Raw genomic sequence first — 27,989 nt, 5'->3', positions numbered from 1 at the left:
ATACTTATTTATATGACTTTTGAAATCTTTCTACCTTAGGGTTTCCTTGAGCAGAGCTCTGATCAATGGTACTTTGGGGATATCCTCTGCTGTTGGAATATGTTTCTTTCCCAAATTCTCAATGATCTCATTATACACTGATTGCTGAACTTCAGGATGCTTTGCCAATAGGTATGCAGCCCAAGACAGAGTGAAAGAAGTCTAATTTTTAAAAACAAACAAAAAACATACATGTATGCACAATTAAAACAAGTTACAAAACAACCAAACATTAAATGCTTCAAAAATGAGGATGTCTAGATAAGACATACCATTTTCTACATATACAGGTATAACGCAGTTGAGTTATAAGGAACATCTAGGTCAAATGGAGTTAAATTACATCACATGCTATTTCTCCATAATACCTTTTACTTTGCCAAAACAAACATGTCTCTTTCTAAATCCATCACAGAAAAAAAAAAAAAAACTACAGCCTAAATATTCTTGAAAACAAAATCATCTAATATTACAAATGCTATTTTTAATAAAGAGCAAGAGATTTTATTTCTGAATTTTTTTTTTTTAATCTTAGTAAATACAGAATGCTTAACTGGTTAGGACTTAAATTGGTCCCTAGATTCAGGATGGAATTACTCTATAACTATTCATATCATTCTTTGGGAGGAAGAATAGTGGCATAGTTCTCAAATTCAGTACCAATATTTCTAACTACTTGCATTTAACCTCAAAGTTTAAACTAATATTAATTTTTATCATTTTTATAATTGTTATTTTCTTATGAGTTCCACATAATATTCCACAATAAATTCCACAATAAAAATGCTTTTCCCAATATCTAAAATTTGAGTTATATAGCCCATAGCAGAGTTTTCTCTGAATTATGGTTTTGTTCTAGGCATCTCAAGGTTTTTCGAAGACTTTTATAATAAAGACTCAGTCCCAGTATAGCTAAATTCTGAGAGCTTCATTATTAGATTGTCTCCAGGGAAAAGGAAGTCATACAGAGGCTGTGATCTGCATCAGCAGACGGAGTACTCATCTTGATCAAAACAAATTAAATAGATAAATCCGCAGATCTTTGAAACACAGAGAATTTTAAAAGCTAAATAAATGTCCATAAAAAGAATGGCAATATGAAAGTGAATAGGAGTACTGTCACAGTTTGTCAACTTATAAATCGAAATTGAGGCACTATCTTGGTAACTTGGAAGTTTTTCCCTTCTCTATTCTTCTTTCTATAATATCCGTACCTACCACTAGATGGCAGGAGGAAATTACATCTGAGTCACTTGTCAATTCTCAGACATTGACAATTATGATAAAAGATCCTAATTCAGTGTTTAAAAAAAAAAAAAGGCTGTTTAAGATGTTCTGTAAACCGAATATTATGTAAAATTAAGTCATAAATAAATTATATCATATAGAATTTTAAAAATATGTAATTAAAATGAAATTCTCTTCTACTGGCATCCTCTCATAATATGTAAGCTTTCTCAGAGCAGACAGTTTTTTTTTTCATTTTTGTCCTTGCTTTCTCATAGTTTAACAGATCTTTTTTTTTTTTTAATGCTACTAGAAGCAGCTTTCCATTTTTTCGGAAAACCTGCTTCTATTTAAAATCCTTGAGCAATGACCTACTGCATCTAAGAGCTTCATCTAAGAATTTCTATAGTAGGCTGCAAGAAATTTTCCCCAACTTATTCCTAGTCCAAGAGTTTCCTGTTCTCTCGATTCCATACCTCAAGTTTGGCAAGCTTTGTCTTTTCTTTTTAGATTTCAAGAAATAAAAACAAGCACATATTAGCCACTTAAATTTCATATAGGTAATAGATATATACATATCTATGTAAACATATATGTATATATGTGTGTATATATAAGCATATGTATATACAAACATAAAACCAAGATACAACAATAACAAAAGAGATTATTTCATTATATAAACAAAACTCATCTTTCCTGCCAGATCCATGAAAAACAATTAACTAAGACTGAGACTCATATTGCTTCTAAATTACCATATTCTATATGATGTTTTCTCAATTAGCATTATTTCAAAAAGATAAGTTCCACATAGGCATGGAAAATCACTTGCAAAATATGTGGAATTTTTGCAAATGACACACTTCATTTTCTTAATGTTGAAATAACTTTGAACTACTCATCAGAACTCATAGGTCAGTCTTCCCAACAGGGGAGGAAAAAATGTGATTACACAATAGTTTTTTCTGTAAAAATTATACCCTCTTAAGTTCTCAGCATCTCCTTTTTCTCTCACTCCCAACATTACACCCGCATTAGTAAAAGACTTAGAAGCCAATAAAAAGAGATCTTACAAAATACTATATGAAATGTTTCACAATCCCTTGGTGTACCTTCACTTTATAATTTGTAAGAAAAATGTCATTTTCTTTTGGAAATCTTTACCAACCCAAAAAACTTGTTAAACAAAACCAGAAATTCAGGCAGCATTAAATTATGCAATGTCCTTAAAGTTTAATAAATCGAATACTTAATTTAAAATTTATAAATGGGGGTCTCATGAGGCTGTGAAGGCTTATTAGGTGAAAATTTGCTTTAATTTTTAAGAAAACAAAACAAACCCGAACAACTTACTGTGTCAACCCCCGCCAGGAGCATTTCAGTCATATTGGCATAGATTTCCTCTAAAGTTAGCTCTTTGCTAATTAAGAGGTAGGTGAGCAACCCTCCTTGGATGCTTTCCCCTCTATCCAGTTGGGACTGAATGTCCTTCAGCTTATTGTCAACATGAATCTGGCCTGTTTAAAAATAAAGTTATTTTTTTAAAAAAAGCTTAGTTGAAAACACTCTATAGTTTGGATGTCATCCTACCTTAGTCCTGACAATCTCAGAAACAACTCCATTTCAAGGTTATTATTAGTCTGAAAATAACATAATTTTGGACCTTGAAATAGAAGCTACATTCAAATGATCACTTTTACATGTAAAGATGACTATGTAGGCATATATATTCCACTTATATATTAATTATTTATTTAAATAAATATGAGCTACATTCAGAACAAGGCAGTTTCACACACAAAGCTAAAAGTCAATGACTTCACCTTCTACGGAAAACATGAAAAACCCACTCTTGCTTGGCAGGGATCTTTACTATTAAATGGAAAAGTAACATGAACTAAAGTAGTGGCTACTAAACCATCTATGAATTTAAAAAAAATTAATTTCAATGTAACTGTATTCCTTTGTAACCCTATGTATTTTATTTTATCCTTTTTGAGAAGGGATCCACAGACTTCTACATACTGCCAATGGGGTCCATGGCATAAAAAATTAAGAACTTTTGCCAGAATGGGCAGTGCATTAGCCTCAGAGTTAAGAAGTCCTGGGTCCAAGTCCTGCTCTGATATAGATTGGCTGGTATTTCCTTGAGAATCATTAAGCCTCTAGTTACTTGGGCAACATCTCAGCTACAAGTTATATAGCAGGTGCCTGATGGTTATCGACAGATAAAATTCTACAATGGGAGCTCCCTAGGGTAATGAAATAGCATATTCTGAAAAAAAAAAAAGTATACCCAAGATATAGCTGTATGTACACCTTTATAGTGATAGAATTGCAATAACTTCTTTTGATATACAAAAACCAGCATTATCTTTTTTAAAATATCCACATATTCAGTTTCAATGACTGCACTTTGCTGAATCAGGAGCAATCATTCTAGAACACAGGGGGATTTCCAGGAGTTAAATAAAGTCACTAATGATTCCATTGTGTTTACTTAGAAAGTTTTTTTTTTTTTAACAGAATTAGGAAATATGCTTTCATTCCTTCTTGCCCTGCCACATTACCCCTCTCCACAAATGGCCTATTTCATAGAAAGCCAGCATGGCTAGGGCAGCTTCTCCAGTCTTCATCAACAGCAAAGCTTGGCTAGTTGGGCTTGGAATAAGTCAAAAAACTCATCCCCTATATTTTTTTCTATGAAAAATTCTGATATTAACAAAAGAAAGCACATTCCCTTCCTGAATTCAGTCCTCATTCTTACTTAGCCCTATCTCTCCTGAGTCCACTCTCTTATCATCAACTACCTATTAGACATGTTGAAGCAGATATTTCTTAGATATTTCAAGCTCAACATGTTGAAAATAGAGCTCATCTTTACTTCAAAACCCTCCCCTTTTCACAACTTTTCTATTACTGTTAACAGCACCACTATCCTTTCCAGAGTTCCAACTTCATAACTTGATATCATCTGGGTTTCCTCACTTTCACTCACCCCTTATATAAAATCTCTTGCCAAATCTTGCAATTTCTACTTCTATAACATCTCTCACATCCATCCCTTTCTCCACTTACCCACTCCATATAGTTATCACCCTACTTTATGTCTTCATTAGCACTTTCCTGGACTATCAAAACAGCCTTTTAATTTAACTCAAGCTTCATCCCACTCCCATCCAACTTCCACAATGGCTGACAAAATGATTTTCCCTAAATGCAGGATTGACTATTTTACTCTCCTGTTTGATAAATTCTACTGATTCCCAGTTAATTTCTCTGAGAGTTATCACTCTTCTAGCTCTTAAAGCCTTTCACAACTTGTCCCCAATCCACCTATATAACTTTATTACATATTATTCCCTTCATGGGCTCCACAGTCCAGCCAATCTAGACCACAAAATAACAATTCATTTCCCATTTTCATACCTTTCAGTGATGATTCTCCAAGTCTGGAATATACTCTCAGTTCTCCTCTGCCTCTTAAAATCCCTGGTTTCCTTTGAGACTAAACTCAAAAACCATTTTCTACTTGAGATCTGTTCCTATCTATTCAGATGCTAGTACCCCTTCTCCTCTACTACACTGTATTTATTTCTCATACACACATACACACACACACACACACACACACACACACACAATATCTGTAAACAAAGCCAAAGCAGGTACTGAATATGTTTAAGAAAAATTCAGTAGGACAGAAAATGACAAAATATTTGAAACATTTCTTCCATTTTAAAATAATTTAATAAGAATTTGCAAAATCCCTTAGACTAAAAATTCAAGTGAAGAAAAAGTTTATAGTGAGTCATATATTGTTGACTTAATCTCTTTCACTGTGTGCATCCCAATAGAAGATCAGGCTAAGGAGAAAAAGCCTGACAAGTTGTTAGTCAAGAAAGTCAGTTGACTATGCAGTGAGAAAATTTAAAGCAAATATATCAGAATTTATACATCTAAATAGTGTTCTTCTTCAAAAGCATCTCCTTGTGAGGAATGAGAAAAATTTAAACAAATATAACAGAATTTACACATCCAAATAGTGTTCTTCTTCAAAGGAGCCCACTGTGGTTAATATTTTTTTAGCATTATTTGGAACTTCCTTTCAAATTAATTTTTGAGATAGTTTATTAGTCATACAAGAAAATTAATATGATTTATAGCTGCACTTGAATTTTTTAAAAAATACTCATTAAATTTGATTGTTTTTGTGTTTGTTATAAATGCTGCCATTACTATTTTTCACAGAAATGTATAGTCAATTGAATTATGAGTTAAACTTTTGTGGGGTAATATGTGGGATTCAAAACTGGTATTCTCTACTTTCATATCCATTTCTGTATCATTTTTAATTTTTATAAATTGATTCCCATTGTTTTTTAAAAAACTGAGTAATTTACCAATATATACCCTGTCTCCTGAATGCTTTGTTTTAATCTCTATAACAAAGAAAAACAATTACACATCTATGACCAAGAAATTAACTGTGTTTGGTAGCTTCTGCAACATTCTGTAGCTATAATCCTTCGTTCCTCTACCAAGAAGAAGGATGTCATACCTTGTCATTCCCTTAATATGTTATTACCAAGAATGATCACATTCTCTATTCAATAGCTTTTGTTCCAAATGACTTTCTGCTGTTTCTGAAAAATCATTTCTATCCTCAAAACATGAATATTTGCTACCATTGAGGATAATTAAAAGAATATACCATAAGCTGTAAAAGTAAATCCAAAAGAGAAATTTAAAATTAAAAAATTTAATCCATTTATTGTTTTATTGGAACAAGTGAATATTCATTTGGATGTATAAGTTCTGGTATATATAAGAATTTTATTCAATCATATTATTCATGTTTCATGTTAATTCTCAAAACTGAGCCAAAGGTCTGTTTACTATAAATAAACTGCACATCAAGTCAATCTCTGCCATAAATAACTCACTATCTTGGATAAAAATTAGTTATATGATAGGTAGTAGAGTCAGAGTTTTATAAAAAGTGACCCTTCAATTCTTCTCTTACTAAATTTGAAGAGTCCATCCCAGGATCTGCAGAATTCTTTCCAAGGTTTAGGGATAAGTGGACGAAGCCATTTGGGAATAGCTCCTGCATACATGGTGGTCTTAAACATACTAAACATCAGTTTCAATGCTTCGATATATTCCACAGTCAGCGGGGGGACACTGTTTTCCAGGCAGCCCAAACGACATTCATAAAGTATAGTAGCAACTCCTAGATGGGAAAAAGGTTAAGAGTTTAAAAGTTCAATTCTGAAATGATGACATTATCAAGACATAAGTTATCATAATAAAAATAAGTTTCAAGAGCTTAGGAGACTTAATAGAAATTGACAAATCACAACTTCATTTTTAAAAAAAAATTTTTTGTTTTATTCTGAATCTTAGAAATAAAACAAACATTTACATAACAAAATGGAATATAAAAAACAGAAATTACACCTGAAATTACAGATCCATTATGTATAACTTGCAATTTCTTTCAAATATACAATGAAGTTATCATGTAACTTTTCCTCCTCCCCCTCCAAACTTCAAGATGGCTACCCATTAAACATAAATATGTACTGTGTGTATATGTATATACATATATGTGTATATACACACACATACATACATATATACACAAGTTATATTTCTGGATGCAAACAGCATCTTCCTTCATAGGTCCTTTGCGATTAGTTTGGGAGTTTATAATCATCAGAATGACTTGATCATTCAAAGTTGTTCTTGAAATAATACTGCTGTTACTTTGTACAATGTTCTCTTCATTCTGCTCTTATTATTCTTCATTATTTCATGAAGGTCTCTCAAGGAGTTTCTAAAATCAATGAGCTCATTTTTTGCAGCAGAGTAATAATAAACATTTTTTCTATTCTATTCCTTCCCAAAAGAACATGACTATTTGACTTGATTAGATTTTTTTATTATCTCTGACACTTTATACTTAAGAACTTGGAGGGTCTTTGGGAACTCTGTCTCAATGGATTGTTGAAGAATGAACAGAAAGAGAGATGATAGAAACAAAGAGACAAAAATATGTAAAAGTAATCTAGTTATTCAGTTTATTATATTGCTATCTTCATTAGTTTATGGTGATTTCTAAGTGATTCCAAAAGTCAGTAAGGCTTTAAGTAGTTATGAATCAGTCTCTTCAAACTAAAAATAAAGGGATGGATCTAGATCCGAAACTCAACCTTTTTTTTTTTTTTTTTTTTTTTTTTTTTTTTTTTTGATGTCATGGACTCGTTTGACATTCTGGTGAAATCTATGGAATCCTTTTGAGAATAATTTTTCTAAATACATAAAATAAAACACATAGGACTGCAAAGAAAACCAATTATATTGAAATATTTATCACAATATTCTTAAAAACTAAATTCACAGATCTCAAGTTAAGAACCACTAATAGATTATTTTTAAGATTCCTAATATCTAATCTCATTAAATCATAAAGTTCTTATGGAATCTGAGTATTAGTACCAGACTATCTATCTACATTTCTATATACTTCAATAAATCATTTCAAATTAATCCTAAAATGAAATATACATATGATATAATGCATTTTGTCACATTTAAAGAAATTTTTTCAAAACTAATATATCTAGGCTTTTGTTATTATGTATGCTACCCTTTTCAGTTTTTTAATTTCTTCTAATCTACAAATTTAAAAATATAAAAACGTCTACTGTATATCCATACTATTTTCTCAGATTTTATCCCTTTTTTCTTATCAGCAATCACACCTTTGCTTAAAATGGGGGCCATGATGACAGACAATAACTTTAGAGAATGCTTAAAGAGTATTCCTAGGGCTAGTGTGAACTCTCTAAATGACAGACACAACTAGATAGGACTAGCTTTACTAGCAAATGAAACAAGTGATTATAAATATTGTGGAAATTAAGGGATTATCACGATCCTAATTCCTATCCCAAAATATTTTTCCCATAATACTGCCATGGTCTGAAATTCTACCAATAGAGAGATTCTTCTGGACCAAGGGGAAGAAAAAGAATATTATTATTAAAATTAAAATGAAATAACACTACAAGGAATGGTATATAAAGCCATAACAACTATTATTAGCATTTTAGGGTGAACTAGTTTAACAAACTATTTTCTAAGATGATATAATTGAAAACTGACTCGGTAGGAGAAAAACAATGAGATGGGCTTGGAAAAAAGTACTACCTAAGAAAGACAGGCCTGGGAATACAAAGTCCTTAAAAGTAGGAACTGTTTTTTCTTTCTTTCCTATTCCCAGGTCCTGGCATAGTGCCTTACACACACATCATAGGTAGATACTTAATAAATGTTTGTTATGTGAACTAAATTAAAATGAACTGGAAAAGGGAAGAGATTAGAATGTGTCAAAGTGAGCAACCAACAAGCAACAAGGGTCTTTTTAAGTAGATATCTGAAGCTACTTTACCACAACAAAGAATACATTTTGTACCTATATTTCAATTCATCTCCTTATTTTGCGAAGGAATAAGCAATCTCTAATCTTAGAACCAAGAAAGGTTTTCATGCTTTTACTACTATACCCCCATATTCACTCTCCAAAGCACACAATTCCAGTTAGATGCTGTCTACATCAGCACTTTCTCCTCAATTACTCTTCTAGTTCAACAGTTCTCCTTCCCTTCTCCATCTCTTTTCCAGTCCAGTGCTCACTGCCTGCTTCCTGTTATGTTATTGCTTCTTTTGTACTTTCCAGGATCTTTCTGTCATTTAAACATAAGTATAATCCATCTTGCATCACCCTCCCCTATAGAATTGTTGTAACTATATGTAAGGCAGATAGTACAAATATAATTGCACTAATGCTAAAAGGGGAGAATCTTAAGCGTCCTTCCTCTAGCTCCTAGGCCAAATCTATGTGTTATAACAAAGACCTCCCGAAGAGCACAAATTATTATTTAGTCTTCCTCATATTAACTTGTACATAAAATAATTAAAATATGCAGTTCAGATGAAGTTGATCTAATATCCTTCTGAAATCAAGTGATATATAACATATAACATATAAACAACAACAATATATAACATATAACATCCATAAATATATTTGAAGAGCTATATGTTTCAAAGACTATTATCAAAAGTTGCTTTTCAAAACAGGGACACTGATACATTATTGGTGGAATTGTGAACACATCCAGCCATTTTGGAGAGCAATTTGGAACTATGCTCAAAAAGTTATCAAACTGTGCATACTCTTTGATCCAGCAGTGTTACTACTGGGCTTATACCCCAAAGAGATACTAAAGAAAGGAAAGGGACCTGTATGTGCCAAAATGTTTGTGGCAGCCCTGTTTGTAGTGGCTAGAAGCTGGAAAATGAAAGGATGCCCATCAATTGGAGAATGGTTGAGTAAATTGTGGTATATGAATGTTATGGAATATTATTGTTCTGTAAGGAATGACCAGCAGGATGAATACAGAGAGGACTGGCGAGACTTACATGAACTGATGCTAAGTGAAATGAGCAGGACCAGGAGATCATTATATACCTCAACAACAATACTGTTTGAGGATGTATTCTGATGGAAGTGGATCTCTTCGATAAAGAGAGCCTTAATTGATCAAAGATGGACAGAAGCAGCTACACCCAGAGAAAGAACACTGGGAAATGAATATAAACTGCTTGCATTTTTATTTTTCTTCCCCGGTTATTTATACCTTCTGAATTCAATTCTCCCTGTGCAACAAGAAAACTGTTCGGTTCTGCACACATATATTGTATCCAGGATATACTGTAACCTATTCAACATGTAAAGGACTGCTTGCCATCTGGGGGAAGAAGTGGAGGGAGGGAGGGGAAAAATCGGAACAGAAATGAATGCAAGGGATAATGCTGTAAAAAATTCCCTGGCATGCGTCTTATCAATAAAAAGATATTAAAAAAAAAAAAACAAGTAATCAGAAAAAAAAAAAGTTGCTTTTCTCCCTTAAAACGATATTGACTCTTAGACTAATATTCTATTTAAAATCTTTTCCTATTATATGATTATGTTTGGATTAATGGTAGTATACATTAATGGAAAAGCTATGACTTTTCCAGCCTTATACTGCCAACCTTGTTAAAGGAATATTCTGGTGACTTTGCTCCTGATATGGGTTCATTAGTACAGAATGAATTCTTCTATATTTCTTGATGCCTATAAATATGCCAAAAAAAAAATAACAGCCATGGGGAATGATTCAAATATACTACTGTTTATTCATTGCCAGAACTCTTTTTGCAGAAAATATTATTGTACTCAGGTTCAATAATGTAGAAAACAAAAAAATCAAATGAGAGGACATCCTCACAACTCTCCTCCTAATGCCACTGACAAGAAAATTTGAATCAATTCTGAATAAAATGCAACAAAGCCTCATTTTTTCTATATTTAAGGTATTCTGACATAAGGGAATTTTCCATACAATTGAAGCCTATCTCTTCAAACAAAATACAAAAACAAAAAAAAAGCTTTAAAGAATGGTTAGCATTCTTGATGGAAATCTCTCCAAAATGTATTACATCCTTCTTTATCTCCTTAAAGAGTATAGTCAATTTAAACTCGATGATCAGAGTCTCCATTACACATATTAATTACTGAACTTTTCTGGGATAACAGACTGTTAAGGATGTTCTAATCTACCTTCCTATCACCTTTTAGTGATAAAGCAACAGAGGTCCCCAAGGTGAGATGACTTTTCTAAGGGGGTCATATAGTTAACAGGTAGCCAAGCTGTGATTCCAACCTTTGAGTCTTTTTAACTCTAATGACTTTCTATATATCATTAGTGGCTAGTTAGGTTTATAGAACTAATTCACTTTTTACTAAATCACCTCAGGGGCAGCTAGGTGGCACAGTGGATAGAAAGCCTCGAGTTAGGAAGACTTGAGTTCAAATTTTACTCCAGACACTTACTAGCTGGGTGACCCTGAACAAACCATTAACCCTTTTTGCCTCAGTTTCCTCATCTGTAAAATGACTGGGGAAGGAAATGGCAAACTAATCCAGTATTATTACCAAGAAAATCTTAAATGAGTTCACAAAGAGTTGGACATGGCTGAACAACAAAAATAGCCTTTAACTGTTTTCTATAATTTTCCAAATTCTTGTATCTGTTTTAATTTTTTTTTCTTTTCTTTCGCTCTGAGTCTGACAGTGGCATTTCAAGATTTTGTCAGTTTCTTTATGTCTACCAGCCCCTCTCCAACATATAATTTTCTGTAGCATTCAAGGAAGAATAGGCAATAGAAAAGTAAAGGTTGAGAAAACAACCATAAACTTTCACAATACATTTTATGGTACCAGATGACCTATCTTATGGTAAGACCTTCTCCTTTCCCTCTTAGAGAAAAAAAAAAGATCTCTGGTTTTGTAAAACAAACACATGAACCTCTGTGAAATGTTCACTCATCTTCCTGATCTTATATGGTAAATGCCTCACCTTCCATAGAGTATTTGAAGAAAAGATTATTAACATTAGTCACAGTTTCTCCATCTGCTTCCTGACTCTTGAGGATGTAGATTTTCTTAATCAAGTCAGCAATAACTTGGTTGACTTCTCCAGAAAAAATAGCTACATCTTTGGGTTTCAAAATTCTTTGTCTCAATATGCTTCTCATCTTTAGCCATTGCTTGCCTTCCCTAAAGAAAAAAATAATAATTTAATTTCTAATCATTTTATACAAATGTGCGCAGGTGAGAAATTAAAAGGAACTTGTAAAACTTTCTCAAAGATAGTGAAGTAATTATTAGAGTTGTCAATCATTCAGATAGGAAGACTAAACAATAAAAGAAATAAAATTTAAAGGAGAAACTTGAGATGGATATAAGATAACATTCCTTGACTTTGAAAGTAATAACATGCTAGAATGGAAGATTATGGAATCTTTGTCCCTGAAGATCATTAAGAGAAGAACAGACAACCACTATTTACCACTGCTTACTACCTTTGAGCCTATGTCTAGACTTTTAAAATGTGGAAAAAATTAGTTGCTAATATAAATTGTATTGATACTGACTTAAAAGTACTATTTTGTCCTTTGAAAGACCGAAATTATAATAATATGTTACATAAAAGTGTTGCAAATCAATTAACACACTCAAATATAAATATGAACATTTTAAAGATTATTTTAACCCTTTGTTAATAACACTGTTGAATTTTAGTTCAAAATTATGATCTGATTGGCCAGCTCTGGTTTAGAAATTTATGTCACTAAGATCAAAACAGACCTTTCATGTCTACTATTTGAAGATTTTTAAAAATTATGATGGTTTTCGTTGGATATGTGAATACCTAAAATTGCAACATGCTTTTTAAGAACTATCTCCTTTTTGTAGAAAGATGGACAACTGAGATCTGGTTGGCAAGGAACTTCCACATGAATTAACACTACTGATCTACAGTAGCACACAATACACACAATTCACCTTCCTGAGATTGTATTTTTAGCTTCTCTTTTTTGCAGTTAAGATATTACACAAATAAGAGAAAAATAATTTGAAACTATTTTGAATAATACCCCTTTGCTATAGTTTTAAAAATAAGGATAAAATACAATAGAACAAATGTATGTGTGTGTGTGTGTGTGTGTGTTTTTAAAATAGATATTTTTTGAAGATCCTTGTGCTAAGCACTGAGATAAATAAAAAAATCTACAAAAACCACAGCACCTTCAAGGAGCTTACACAATCATTCTAATTGGAGAAATAGTTATGATATACAATATGCAAAGCAAATTACATTACAGATACAAAATAAAGTGTTGTCTGAATCTTGAGGGAAGAAATGTTTAAAGAGATAAGTTGATAAAATCTAAATTGAACTTTGAAGAATGGGTAGGAATTCAATAGATTAAGAGAGGGCAAGAAGACATTTCAGACATAAGGTACAATGTGAACTCCCAGAAGCACAGAGAATGCAGTATATGCTTGGGATCAGGGCAGTGGCATTTTGTTGTCTCATTTGCCCACAAAAAGAGATTGTGGAGGATCTAGAACAACAGGCAAAGGAATTTGAATGTGATTTTGTAGACAACAGGAAGCCACCTATAGATTTCTGAGAAGAGGAGTCTATGAATAAAGAAGATTATTCTGAGAGAAATATGAAGAAGAGATTAGAGGTGCAAAAACCTATAGTAAAGCTGCTGCATTATTATGGGTGGATGGTAAAGAGGTTATACTAAAGTAGCAGTATCAATAAAGAAGATAGCATGGACTTGGAGGGATTTTGTGGAGATGAAATCAACAAGATCTTATATCTGATTTTATATATATGTATATATGTATATGTATAAGTATATGTATATATGTATATGTATATGTATATATGTATATGTATATATGTATATGTGTATATATGTATATGTGTATATGTGTGTGTGTGTGTATATATATATATATATATATTTGAGGTGAGGATAAGGATGAAGGAGAAGTTAAAGGTTTACTAATATGTTGGACCACATAAATAAATGGTTAGACTACAAATAGAACTCAAAATCTATAAAGAAAATAACTTTATGAGATATGAACATGATCTCATTTTGGAGCAGAGTTTAATAGTGCCAGTGGGATATTCAGGTGGAAACTTATGGCAGCTGAAAAGGTAGGTCTAAAGCTGAGAAAAGTGAAGAGCTTAGAGCTGTAGTTACAGATGATAATTAGACACAGAAGTTGAAGCTGTGAGAATATGTATGAGTACCATGGGAAAGATTATAGGATAAAGAAAAGGATCAAGGTAATAGCCTTTTTTAAATTATAGTAATGACTACATATGAATATTGAAAATTGCAATGTACTATTTGAAGCTACAAATGAATACCTTGGAGAAAAACCCTACTAAGAGGCTAGAAAGAAAATGAGAAACCTATGAAAAAGCCAAAGGAGGCTATAGTTAGATGAAGAGCTAGAAGAATGTGGCATTTTTTTAAGTCCAGGGAAGAAAAGACCACCTAGTAGGTCAGAAGTATTAATGTTGAAGAATAGCAGAAAAGTCATTGAAGTTAACAAATTGGAGGTCAGTAATAATCTTAGAAAGAGCAGTTTCATTAAATTCATAATGGGAAAAGCATGACTGAAATGGATTGATGTGAGATAGAAACTTTGGGTGTAAAACAGTAAATGGATGAGCTGGAAGATCCAAGGGAAGGATTTTTTAAGAATGGGGTAAACCTGAGCAGTTAAAGTTCTGTATGAGATTCATTAATTACTGACACAGTCTAAACACATGTACGTACTTACGCAGAAATAAGCCCAGTAGATCTCCCTCGTAAGTCCCTATATTCCTGCCAGGACTCCATATTGGCTCTTTGGGGAGTGGTTCCCTCAGCCCGGAGAACCTGAGCCACCATGTCTCTGTCTGCAATAGATACTACAAATTGAGGACCAAAGTGAGACTTGAAGATTTTCCCATATTCCAGTGTGTGTTTTTGCTGCAATATCATGGAGAAATCAGAAAAGATTAAAAAATACATATTAAGGAAAATATTCTACACAGATACACTTTTATAAAAGAACTTTTTCCTGATTTTGCCAAAATATGTCACAAATTAAAGTCTATTTTACAGAATGGTATACTGAAAATTACACTGGATTTGGAATCTGAAAATCATGATTCAAGTCTTGGTTCTACTGCTTAAATGCTAACTTAAACTTTTTGAATCTTGATTTCCTTATTGATATTGTGAGACTATCTACTTCAAGTTGTTCTGAGGAACACTTTGTAAACAGTAAAATTCAGGTAAATATGTTATTAATATTACTGAAGTAAACCTATATTTTCATATGATTAAAGATATTTTTCAATTCCTAAGACAGAAGTAAGAGATTTACTTGATAAGGTAAAGCATTAGGAAAAATATATTAATGTGTATTTCAAGTAAAATAAAAGAGAACCTGTTGTGGTAAAATAGTTATATCTATGACCTATCTGAATAAAAAGGTCAGGGTGTTTCTCTAAATCAAATAGCTTTTTAATAGTAGGTTATCTAGCATGCACACAAAACTAAAGCTTAAATTAGATAAACTGAAGGTAGGCTAAAAGAGAAGATGTTAATATATAGAAAAGGAATTATAAAAAAAAAATTAGTGTATACTGAACAGAATTTAGGAAGAGGTAATGAATTAAAATATTTTTTATGCTAAGTGAAAAAAATTATCCCAGACATGGAATACATGATGTTAAGAATTATCAAAGAAAAGAAGATAAAATACAAACCAATTTTATTCAACAAATTAACAAAATTAAGCAATACTTTACATTGAATGTGAGGCAGTGTAATATCTAGTCCTTCTGTGTGGTATGAACTCTTCTGGCAATCTAATTGACCAAGGGGAGTCCCAAAACTCTCTTTCTCTCTCTGACTTTGGGGGGAACTTAAGCTCTTCTGAGAGGCCCGCCCCAGGGAATCAAGATAAAGTGGTTTCATTCTGTTATCTGGGTGGGACTAGTTAAGTCCAGAACCACTCCTATTTACCTCTACTGAATTAGAAATTAGCCCAGAGACATTCATTCAGTTCCAAGATTCTCTATTCTGATTCCAGCTCAAACTGTTCCCAGACCCCACCAAGAGCTGCTCCCAGCTTCTAGCCAAGGTTTCAATTATAAAAAGAAGCAGCTCAATGCTCTTTGCAGCAGAGGACCTCAAAACAGAAATCATACCAGGTCAAGGGACTTCCTTTGGCATAGCTACCTGCAAGGGACTCTCTGCCTGCTGAAAGACATTCTCTTTTAATTTTTCCCTCCTCTTTGTCTTTCTCGCCTATTTTCCTAACAAGACCTTATTCACTTTCTCTGCTAGGATAGGATTTTTCTGCTAAAAACTTTACATCTCTCTGTCCGGACTTTGCCACCAAGGAATTCAGTCTTTCTATTCATGCATAGCAAAGGCTGACTTCTCGGCGCCAATAATAAACTTCTTTTACCAGTCTAGCTTTTTGGGTTCCCAAATTCTTTTATTAAGGACCTCTGCGTTGCCAGAAAGGATTCCCACAACTCCCTGCCCTGGGCTGAACCTCATCATTTAGGGACACAATCCCGAACCTCATCATTTGGTTCCCTGACCGGGAATGAGGGGAGCCGAACCTCTTCATAATGACCCCTTCTCACAATTTTTTAAAAATTCATTAATTGAAGGAAAAGCCAAATTTTAGAGCTTAAGTAAAGATGTATTTTTTTTTTTCTTATTCAAAGTCACAGACTCTCTAAAATTTATGATCCATGGACCCCTGTGGTCCAATGGATAGAGGGTTGGCTTTGAATTAGGGAGAACTTGCTGATTGATATATATATCTCTGCTATGTGAGAAAGGGCAAATCATTTAAACTCTCAGTGCTACAGGCTACTCTTTAAGCCTATAAATAATTGAATTACTGATCTGGATTGGTAGAGGGAAGCCTCCACAGTAAGATTTCCCACATGCATGAAACACACTTATAGAACCACTCTCAAAATTGTGCAGAGCACTATGATAGACTCTGATTTAAAGTTGAAATAAGACATAGTCTCTGCCTTAGGGCATCTAGAAAGGGAATGGTTATACAAAATAAGCTATAATAAAAAATTGTTAAATGCATAAAAAGTTGTAAATAAAGTGCTGCGTTAGGTTTAAGGTCTGAGGGCTTAAAAGTAATTACCAAGTAGAGGCAACAGGGAAGGCTTCATGGTAGAGTTAGAATTTGAGTTGAGCTTTAAAGAAAAGGGGAGGGGAAAATATACCAGGTATAAGGAACAGCAACAACAAAAAGGTGCCAAATCAAAGCTCTCAAATAAATAAGCAAACATTTATTAAATACCTACTATATGATAGGCACTGACAACACAAAAAAAAATTAAATAGTTCTTGCACTCAAAGGAGTCTAAATACTTTTTTGGGAAAACAGATACACAATAAAAGAATGGGAAATACAATCCTCCTCACCCTTTCTGGTTCAATTGATGTAGTCACAGAAATAGTCACCCAATATTTAATTTTAATATGATTTTTGAAAAGTAGCATCTTGTAGCAGCTAAATGGTGCAGTGGATAGAACACAGATCCTGAAATCAGAAGGACCTGAGTTCAAATCTAGCCTCAGACACTTAATATTAAACTAGTTGTATAATCCTGGACAAGTACTTCTACCCCAATTTTTTTTTTTTAAATTAGCATCTTGCATCTTGTTACTTTGAAACATCCCTTTATGAGTTTCTGAGTCAAGAAGACAGCAATGGTATTAGCTGAACAAACAAATTAACCATACTCTATGAGCTTTAAACAACTAAACCCCCAGACAAGTTCCAAAGTATAGAGAATTCTAAGACAGCTCCCTACAGATAAGATGCTTGCAAGGGGGAAGAGATTTTTCTCTTTTTCTCTTTCCCCTCCTTTCCCCGGACTGGCCATGTTGTTTAATAGCAAAGCAGAAGGCATTCAGTCCATGAGTTCTAGAATCCATCAGTTTAAGAGCGCTGAAAACACAAATGCAGAGGCAGACTCACATACACACTCCAGATAACTCTAAATACAGAAAAGACAGTCTCTTGAAAACAGAAGCAATTTTAAGACTTAGGGACCATGGAAGCAAAGTAGAGAATTTAAGCCCAGCTGAGAAATCTTCCTGCAAAAGGGAGCTTCAGGAGATCTCTATAAAGTAGCTAAAGTGGGGAGAGGAAGAAAGGGAAAAGAAAAAGAGGGAGGGAAGGAAAGAGGGAAGGAAGTAGGGAAAAAGGAAGAGAGAGAATGAGAAGAAAAAGACAGACAGACAAGGAGTCTATTATATTTCTGTTTGATCTCTGCCTTCCCAAGAAAGCTGTATTTGTGGGTGAGTATACCTGCTTGTATGGAGAGACTGGTTTGTAACTTTATTTGGTGGTTATCATCTTAGTTTCTTTGCTTTGAATTAAATGATACTGGATGACTATTGATGGAAAGCCTAACGGTAGAAATCCATGAGCTCTAATAAAGTAGCTTTATTAGAAAAAGCTACTTAAGAGTGTTATCCTTAGAATCTACCCTCAGAAGATCAAAGCTGTTTGTGCAGATTGAAGGAAGTATATCACTGTGAGAGCTTCTTTTCTTTTCTTTTCTTTTTTAACTTTTAAGCATACTTGGATTGCTTACATTTTTGTGACTTGAAGTCAGGCATCTTGTATGAAACTCTTATGGACCATAGGTTCAGAGGCTAAGGTTTTCTTATGTCTTGGGAATTTCAAGTGCTTAATACCTTTTAGGGGAGAGCACATATCTTTTTGGCATTTCTTGGTATGTTTGATTTCATTTTCTTTTTATGTTACTCTGTTTATTAGTGAGAAATGACTTTATACTTCTATTTAGACTGCCCTATGAATTTCAAGGGTCCATTGTGAAAATTCTAGGAGCCTTTACAAAGGGCAAGGTTCCAGATGATTTTTTTTGTCTCAACTTTCAATTGAATTGTGTGTTTAAAGGAACTCTAGAGAAATTTCATGTACCCTATGCATTTCAGGGACCCAGTTCAGTTTCTTACACAAAATGTGAAGGAAAAATTTCCAGTCAATCCCAGGTTACCTAAAGCCTGCAAGGAGAACCCAGTGACTTCAGAGCTCTACAGAGGATCATGAAGGATTGATTTTCTTTTTCCCTTCTCTATTGCCCTTGGATTCAGAAAGGACATACACTAAGACAAGCAGTAAACTATGAGAAATTTGTAAAATGACATAATTGTGAAATTGATTAGCATGTATTTGGAAGTGAGTGTAATCTCCAGACCCACCAGTTTATTGTAGGCATTTCCTTGTAGAAGTGTTTTTTTGTTGTTCTTTGTGAGCAGTACCACATGACCTTTGCCAGAAAGCAATTTTAATTGATTTGAGGGGGTGCTGGTGGAACAGTATAGCATCTTGGAATGAAAAAAAAAAAAAAAAAAGAGTATCCAAATGGAAAGGATGTTTAACAATCAAGTCTTAAAGAAAGGTTAAGACAAATATGAATAGAAGGTAATTGATTTGGTAAATAGATCATTGATAACTTTACAAAGTAGAAGAGTGAAGAATAGTGAGAAGTGATCTCAGATAGGAAGGACTAGAGAAATGAAATGGGTGGTGAGAAAGTAAAGGAATATAATATGGAAACTCCTTTCAAGAGGTATGGCTATGAACGGGAGGAGAAAGGTATGATAGAGGTTTGACAGAAAAGAAGTAACAAGAGAAGTTTTTCTTGGGAAGATGAAAGAGGTCAAATTTTTAGAACAGATGAGAAGGAATAAGTGAAAATGAAGAGATTAAATAGTAACAAAGGAGAAGAGATTAACAGTCAGAGCAAAGGAGACAGGAGAAGAACATGAGTAAAGGAGTCACATAGGATAGGATTGACTCTTCCTCTGAGATAAGAAAAGAGTAGATTGGAATAGATTAATTTTTGAGAATCAGAGAAAGGGGAATTGAATCTTCACAAAAAAATTTTAATCTTAGGGAGTAGGAAATAGGAAAGTATCATCTTTTATAAATATTGAGGCTGAGAGTGAGATAGTTTAGAGATAATTACCAAAAGGAAGTAGACAGAATATCATTAAGAAGAGAAGGAATGCTGAGTAGTGGTGAAGATCCACTAAAATTTATAAAGCTTGTATATATTGTAAAATATAAAATTTATAAATCACCCAAATTTTGGGTCGCTATTCAGCTATAATCATTAGCCTAAGAGAAAAAGCAAAGAAAACAGAAATCAAGGGTTGCCCAGAGTTGAAGATTTAGCAGAGGAGCACAGTGAAAGGTCTGAGAAGTCCAAAGTTTTCTAGGATAAGATAGTCGTTAGTGACTGACAAAAGTGAAAATCATGGAATAAAGATTATGTATGGAGACATGTGAAACTAGAGTAGGGTCAATGGTCTGGAAAAATAAAGGGTCAGGGGATCAGAGACCACAATAAGGGCAAAAAGCAGTTTTACTTAAGTAAAAAAATTTTGGGAAGATGAGATATCTTTTTTTAAGTGGATTTTTTAATGTTCAAGATGTTGAGGGAATGTATTCCATAAGATTATGAAGTTTGTGGTGTGAGTATTCCTGAGTAAGGCTGAAGTGGGTTTCCTTGGGAGTTGGGGGTAAGGATTTGTGTGGTTAGGATGTTAACAGTGTTGGTAATGTGAATGTTGAAGTTTAAAAGGATAATAATAGGGGATGAGATAGCAAGAAAGATTGAACTAGGTGCTAAAGTAATTTTTAAAAAATTAATAGAATGAAAACTGGTGGAGAAGCATGAGGATGGATGAGGAGAGGGGAGCATAAATGGGTTGGAAAGATTTTAAAGAAATTAAAGTCAGAAGGAAGGCAGTAGAGTGAAAAACAAGAATTATAATAATAGAAATTCCTTTTCCTATAAGAACTTGCAAAGCTTTTTTGTGAGCATCTTGAAATAGTTTTTTGAATTTTAATTAGGGGATTAAAATTATTCATTAGGATCTAAAGCAACATTGTCTTATTTATCTTTTTAATAGTTTATATGAAACAGGAAGGTATCAACTTGGTTGTGTAAGAAGGATTAATTCTAGGCCCCAGGGCAGGGGGAGAGGTTGATACTCAGTTTTGTTGTTAACTTCCCACTTTATATCTCTCCTTATTAAACCCCAGCTGCAATGAGCCAATGATTTATCTCTTATCTATCATTCATATACATAGGGCTCAGAAACACTTTGCCAATCACTAGGCAGAATAAACTGATTTGGAGAGAGGTTTGGAATCATTTTTATAAAGAGGGTAACCAAACTAAACAAGACATAAATAAAAGGACTTCTATGAAGCAGTGAGCCGAACTACAGTTAGATAATATCAGCTTGTGGTGAAAACTATTAGCATGTTCTGAGTTGGTCCTAATACTGTTTTTTTATTTTTGGAGTCACTAAGCATTCTCAGCAATACAGTGATCCAAGAATACAATTCCAATATAGACTTAAGATGAAAATGTCATCCTCATCTACAGAAAGAACTAAGAGACTGAATGCAAATCAAACCACACTAATTTCACCTTTTTTGTTTTTTTTTCTTTCTTGTGGTTTTTTCTTTTGTCTTGATTTTTCTTTCAAATATGACTAAAATAAAAATATGTTTAAAATGATTGTACATGTATAACATATGTCAGATTGCTTACTGTCTTGGGGAATTGGGAGGGAAACGAAGGAGGGAGAAAAAAAACTGGAACTCAAAACTCTTACAACAATGAATGCTGAAAACTATCTTTACATGTAATTGGAAAAAATAAAATACTAATAAGGGAAAAAATTAAATTGCTGAGAAAAATGTTACTGTGTAAAAAGTATAATTCACCCCTTTTAGTTCCATGATTGAGCATTTCTGAATGCAAAAGGTAGCTTTTAAATAGTTGCATGATTGTCATATGATTTCTATGATTCTATTTGCTCATTTTAATCCCTGTTATGATGAACTTCATGAAGTATTATTAATCCACTTGAAAGTATATGTAATATGTTGTATCTAGGATATACTGTGACATATTTCACATATATAGGACTGCTTGCCATCTGGAGGAGGGGGTGGAAGGAGGGAGGGGAAAAGTCAGAACAGAAGTGAGTACAAGGGATAATGTTGTAAAAAATTACCCAGGCATATGTTCTGTCAATAAAAAGTTATAATTATATATAAAAAAAGAAAATATATGTAAAAGGGCAACTAGGTGGTAACTAAGTGGATAGAGTACCAGCCCTGAAGTTGGGAGAACCTGAGTTCAAAACTGACCTCAGTCATTTAATACATTGTAGTTGTGTGACCCTAGGCAAGTCATTTCACCCCAATTGCCTCAAAAAAAAAAAGCATATGTGAATAGAACTATCTCTATAGTGTTAACTCTGACTTAAACAGATTATGATTTTATTTCGTTTCTGCTTTTTCCAACAATGTTTTCATTATTTCATCACTTTCCTACATCAAAGGAAACCCATTGGACTCATCTAACATTTTGTTAATAAGAATTCACTCAATGTTTTTTAAAAGTTTAAGAATTTAATAGAATTAAATTTAAAATATCTTGGAAAAGAATTCATAAATTTCTCTTGGCATCCATTAATATATTGTTAAATTAGTATCATAGCATTTAAATGTAGAGCTACTGGACAATTAAATGTTTTTAGCTGTGATGTTAATTTCCAAATTCATATATATATATATATAAATATAATAGATATATATGCATATATGTATATATATAATTTACCGAATTGAAAGCCCTCCACAATCTGCACAAGTAATTATTTTTCCAAGCTTATTTTCTACTAATCTCTATAATCTTCTCTCATTAATAGTTCTGCTTATTGCCTCTCAGCTTCAATACATCTCAATGCTCTCAAATGTCCCTTCAATTCTCATCCTGCCTATCTGAAGTCTATTTATTTTGTTTTCATTTAAGTTTATTTTTCAGTTAAGAATTTTCTTTCTCCCACCCATTTAAAAGAAAAAAAAAACCTGTAAAAATATGCGGTCAAGCAAAACAAATTCCCACATTCTCCAAGTCCCAAAAATGTCTCTCATTCTGCATCTTGAATCCATCACTTCCTTGTCAGAAGTGAAGTATTCCCTCATCAATTCTCTGGAGTCATGATTTGTCACGGCTCCATGTCATTGATCAGTTTTTAATTGCCTATTCTTCTTTCAGAGCACAGATCAAATTCCACTTCTTGACCATCCCTGTCCTATGATTTGTTTTTCTACCGGGCACCTCGTACTAGTTGACTGTACCACTTATGAAAGCCTAATGATCTCAAAGGTCATTTCTATAATGCCTTGCACGTTATTTAATTTTTTATGCCTATCTTATCTGACCAATTAACAATCAAGTTTCTTGAGCTTTCTTCAAGTGACTTTTGTAGGTCCAATAGCACCAAATAGAGTACTGTGTATAAAATAGCTGCTTAATAAATATTTCTTCATTGAATGATCGTGGAGGGCCTTTCACTACTTTATTTCATTAGAGGCACACTAATGGACATCCAGTTTAAGTTAAATAAAAACACACATACCAGAAAAAAAAATAAATTGTCTAATGAAAGGATAGTGGTGACATCAAAGCACTAAGAAATTATCATAGAACAATACAAGATACAGTTGCCTGAAGGTTACTAGATTTTTATGATTTGCAAAATAGTTTTCTGGCGATGTCTTTAAAACCTATTTCTATAGGGTAAATCAAATCATGTTCCCCTTGATTTCTAAGTGGTGTCCGCATTTGGACTGGTCAGGACACAATGTTAAAACCACGTTTGATTAATAACCACATGAAAGAGGGTTCCATTTGTCATCCCAACATTTCTAATACCAGGAAACAAATCACGCCTTGAACCCAGCACCAGAGGCTGACAAAAAGGACCTGGAGGCAGAGAATGGAAAGGACCGCTAGAACCGAGGCGGCCCCGCCTCCACCAGAACTAGGGCAGTTGCATAAGGGCTGCTCCCAGAAATCTGTCAGGACCTTTCCCCGCCCACTACATGACATTCCACCAATCCGAAAAGCACTCTCGCTCGGCTCGCGCTCCTCCCGGTACTTTTCTTCCCCCAATCTCCCCGGAGTTCCACGTGGCCCCCCCGTGTCTCCTAAGCAACCATTGGCTTGGGCTTGCTTATTTTAGACTGGGTGAGGGGGAAATTGCAATCAAGAGACATTAGTATATCGAGAACTTCCAAACAGTGGAGAGATAGGCAAGAAAAGAAACGTCATTGGACTAGGGACTACAACTCTCAGTACAAGACTCTCTTGACACATCCTTGTAGATTCACCGTGCACTAACTGAACCTTCTCCCCTCCCCAACTCTCCCGTACCCTACAGGATCAAACTAGTCTATCTTTGCGCATGCGCCTAGCCGACGAAAGCTTAGGGATCGGACTCTGGGAGCGCGTGGTGGCGGTATCAAAGCCCTTGAGCCCCGCCCCTTATCTTGGAGGCGTTGGAAGGAGGGGCTCGAGACTGAATCGCGCGCCGTTGTGTGCTAGGCGGGGGACGGAGAGGGTGGTAGCGAGGAATGAGGGTGACGTTTGGCGTTTTAAAACCGCCCTCGGTGAGAAGCGCGAGTTTATACCGCAAAGCGCAGTCTCTCCCTTCTCTCATTTTCTTTTGCTTTCTGTGGTCGCGCCGATTTAAAAAAAGGAAGGCAAGAGAAGCCAGTACTGAAAATTTCTCCCATCGATGTTTTCCTCCCTAATACTAATGATAATCTGCTTCATCTCTGCTCTCACCCACATCAGCCCATTCCCTCCAACCCGTCTCTTTTAACTCGCCCATGAGGTAGCTATCATAAAGTAACTCGTCTCTCATCATGAAAACCATGATTCTCAGCCCTTTTTACCACCTTCATCCTCTAGGATCTCTCAAGTCACTATCGTGACAAAGACGATCACTGTCGTCGCCTTGGGCAAAGAACCACCCACTTTAGACCGACTGCAATTTAGGTTCCTAGAACTGTACACGGGTTACACACACACGCATCCTTCCTTACATCCCACACATGTCCTATGATTTGTTTTTCTACCGGGCACCTCGTACTAGTTGACTGTACCACTTATGAAAGCCTAACGATCTCAAAGGTCATTTCTATAATGCCTTGCACTGTTATTTAATTTTTTATGCCTATCTTATCTGACCAATTAACAATCAAGTTTCTTGAGCTTTCTTCAAGTGACTTTTGTAGGTCCAATAGCACCAAATAGAGTACTGTGTATAAAATAGCTGCTCAATAAATATTTCTTCATTGAATGATCGTGGAGGGCCTTTCACTACTTTATTTCATTAGAGGCACACTAATGGACATCCAGTTTAAGTTAAATAAAAACACACATACCAGAAAAAAAAATAAATTGTCTAATGAAAGGATAGTGGTGACATCAAAGCACTAAGAAATTATCATAGAACAATACAAGATACAGTTGCCTGAAGGTTACTAGATTTTTATGATTTGCAAAATAGTTTTCTGGCGATGTCTTTAAAACCTATTTCTATAGGGTAAATCAAATCATGTTCCCCTTGATTTCTAAGTGGTGTCCGCATTTGGACTGGTCAGGACACAATGTTAAAACCACGTTTGATTAATAACCACATGAAAGACCATTTGTCATCCCAACATTTCTAATACCAGGAAACAAATCACGCCTTGAACCCAGCACCAGAGGCTGACAAAAAGGACCTGGAGGCAGAGAATGGAAAGGACCGCTAGAACCGAGGCGGCCCCGCCTCCACCAGAACTAGGGCAGTTGCATAAGGGCTGCTCCCAGAAATCTGTCAGGACCTTTCCCCGCCCACTACATGACATTCCACCAATCCGAAAAGCACTCTCGCTCGGCTCGCGCTCCTCCCGGTACTTTTCTTCCCCCAATCTCCCCGGAGTTCCACGTAGCCCCCCCGTGTCTCCTAAGCAACCATTGGCTTGGGCTTGCTTATTTTAGACTGGGTGAGGGGGAAATTGCAATCAAGAGACATTAGGATATCGAGAACTTCCAAACAGTGGAGAGATAGGCAAGAAAAGAAACGTCATTGGACTAGGGACTAGAACTCTCAGTACAAGACTCTCTTGACACATCCTTGTAGATTCACCGTGCACTAACTGAACCTTCTCCCCTCCCCAACTCTCCGTACCCTACAGGATCAAACTAGTCTATCTTTGCGCATGCGCCTAGCCGACGAAAGCTTAGGGATCGGACTCTGGGAGCGCGTGGTGGCGGTATCAAAGCCCTTGAGCCCCGCCCCTTATCTTGGAGGCGTTGGAAGGAGGGGCTCGAGACTGAATCGCGCGCCGTTGTGTGCTAGGCGGGGGACGGAGAGGGTGGTAGCGAGGAATGAGGGTGACGTTTGGCGTTTTAAAACCGCCCTCGGTGAGAAGCGCGAGTTTATACCGCAAAGCGCAGTCTCTCCCTTCTCTCATTTTCTTTTGCTTTCTGTGGTCGCGCCGATTTAAAAAAAGGAAGGCAAGAGAAGCCAGTACTGAAAATTTCTCCCATCGATGTTTTCCTCCCTAATACTAATGATAATCTGCTTCATCTCTGCTCTCACCCACATCAGCCCATTCCCTCCAACCCGTCTCTTTTAACTCGCCCATGAGGTAGCTATCATGAAGTAACTCGTCTCTCATCATGAAAACCATGATTCTCAGCCCTTTTTACCACCTTCATCCTCTAGGATCTCTCAAGTCACTATCGTGACAAAGACGATCACTGTCGTCGCCTTGGGCAAAGAACCACCCACTTTAGACCGACTGCAATTTAGGTTCCTAGAACTGTACACGGGTTACACACACACGCATCCTTCCTTACATCCCACACATCTCCTATCTCAGCTCCAAATCTCGCTTTATCGAACCCAAATTCCTCCTCTCTTTACCTCTTGGCAGTTTACAAACGTTTTTGGTTAAAACGTTTGGTTAAAGTTAGTAAGTGGGCACAAGTCCTCGCTCCCTCCGGTCTGGTTTGCTCGGACTCAAAAAACATGTGGCAAAAAGAACCCACCGCGGAATCCCACTACTTCCCCCAACTCAAAACAAAAAACTCCAAACCTCGACACTTTCTCCTTTCCCGCCTTACATAATCAGGGACCCTGCTATTCGTGTGGATGCTGAAACGTTCCGTGCTCTAATTAGGGTCCCCTCCCAGCCTCCAGCCCTTCGAATTCTCTAGTCTTGAAATAAGATTTCAAGAGTAAATGTACTTCGGACAGACCCAGTTAGGGTACTAGCAGTGACATCCAGTCCAGGCTGGTGTCACAGAACAATTAACTTCTAGGCTAGTTTGCAACACAAAGCAAGCAAAAGCACTGGGGGGTTGGGTGAATAGAAAAATATATCTACCTGGATTTCGTGGATGCGGCTAAAGCCATCCTTCCAGAAAAATTCCACCAGGTTAGCCAGGGTTTTGGGCCCTGGCATTTCCTCTAGGGTCTTCACCTTTAGATGCTGTTGCTGCGAGGTGGCCGTCGGGACCTCCCCTACCCCTGCCGCCACCATCTCCTCTTCTTTGTCCTCAGCTCCTGTTCCTGCCGCATTATTCCGTACCTCCAAGTTCTGGCTGCCAGAGAGTTTGGGCAGCTGGTGAAACCTGCTGACAAAAATCAGGCGATCAAAAATCCCATTCCATTCAGACACTAACGCTGGCTTGTAAAGGGCTTTCAAGATCTTGGTAAAGGGAGCCATTTTTAGAATTTCCACTTTTTAAAAGTTTTTGTTTTGTTTTGTTTTGTTTCAGTGGCTGTTCTCTTTTAGGTTGCTGTTTCCTCGGTTTTAACTTGTACAAGCAGCTCTTCTTCAAACTCTTACTGCTTGGGCATCAGTTTACACAGACCATTATTAAAGGCTCCCTCCCCTAAGGCTGGAAAAGGGGGGGTGGTCTGTGATGAGACCAGAATAGAATGTATCTATTAATATTTTTATTCAGAACAGATCAATTTACCAATTATGCAATTTCCTTAACCACAAACTTTTGTCCATGCTATGCACCCCCTATCTTGGCATATACGCCCACACAATTTAAAAATAGAAATTATTTCCTTCATTAAAATTAGCGTTGATTATGATATAATCTAGTTAATTTTTCTGCTTTTAACCTTTTTAAAAACAAGAGATTAGATTCTCGGTAGAAAGAACTCAAGCAATTATAATTCAGCATGCCTTGGGAGATACAAAAACAGGGCAATAAAAACGAAGTTTTACCACTCTGTATGACAGTTCTTTCTATTAAGAGCAACGT

The 27,989-nt window shown here is 35.2% G+C and overlaps 1 protein-coding gene across 1 annotated transcript in view; it reads right to left on the bottom strand.

Moving 5' to 3' along the window:
- Nucleotides 1-27,469, bottom strand: part of LOC127554296 (cytochrome P450 27C1) — a 40,777-nt gene extending 13,308 nt beyond the window's left edge. Inside the window, exons 1-6 of the mRNA XM_051985695.1 lie at nucleotides 27,095-27,469; nucleotides 14,546-14,736; nucleotides 11,745-11,944; nucleotides 6,296-6,505; nucleotides 2,623-2,786; nucleotides 35-201 (exon numbers count right to left, since the gene is read on the bottom strand). Coding sequence (XP_051841655.1) covers nucleotides 35-201; nucleotides 2,623-2,786; nucleotides 6,296-6,505; nucleotides 11,745-11,944; nucleotides 14,546-14,736; nucleotides 27,095-27,436 — 1,274 coding nt within the window. The 5' untranslated portion in view covers nucleotides 27,437-27,469. The remainder of the gene's footprint in view (nucleotides 1-34; nucleotides 202-2,622; nucleotides 2,787-6,295; nucleotides 6,506-11,744; nucleotides 11,945-14,545; nucleotides 14,737-27,094) is intronic.
- Nucleotides 27,470-27,989: the final 520 nt, after the last annotated feature.

This window comes from Antechinus flavipes, chromosome 3 (genome assembly GCF_016432865.1).
Source record: "Antechinus flavipes isolate AdamAnt ecotype Samford, QLD, Australia chromosome 3, AdamAnt_v2, whole genome shotgun sequence".
In the NCBI taxonomy this organism is placed as follows: domain Eukaryota; kingdom Metazoa; phylum Chordata; class Mammalia; order Dasyuromorphia; family Dasyuridae; genus Antechinus; species Antechinus flavipes.
The sequence above is the reverse complement of the archived record's forward strand: the minus strand, read 5'-3'. Positions and strand labels throughout refer to the sequence as shown.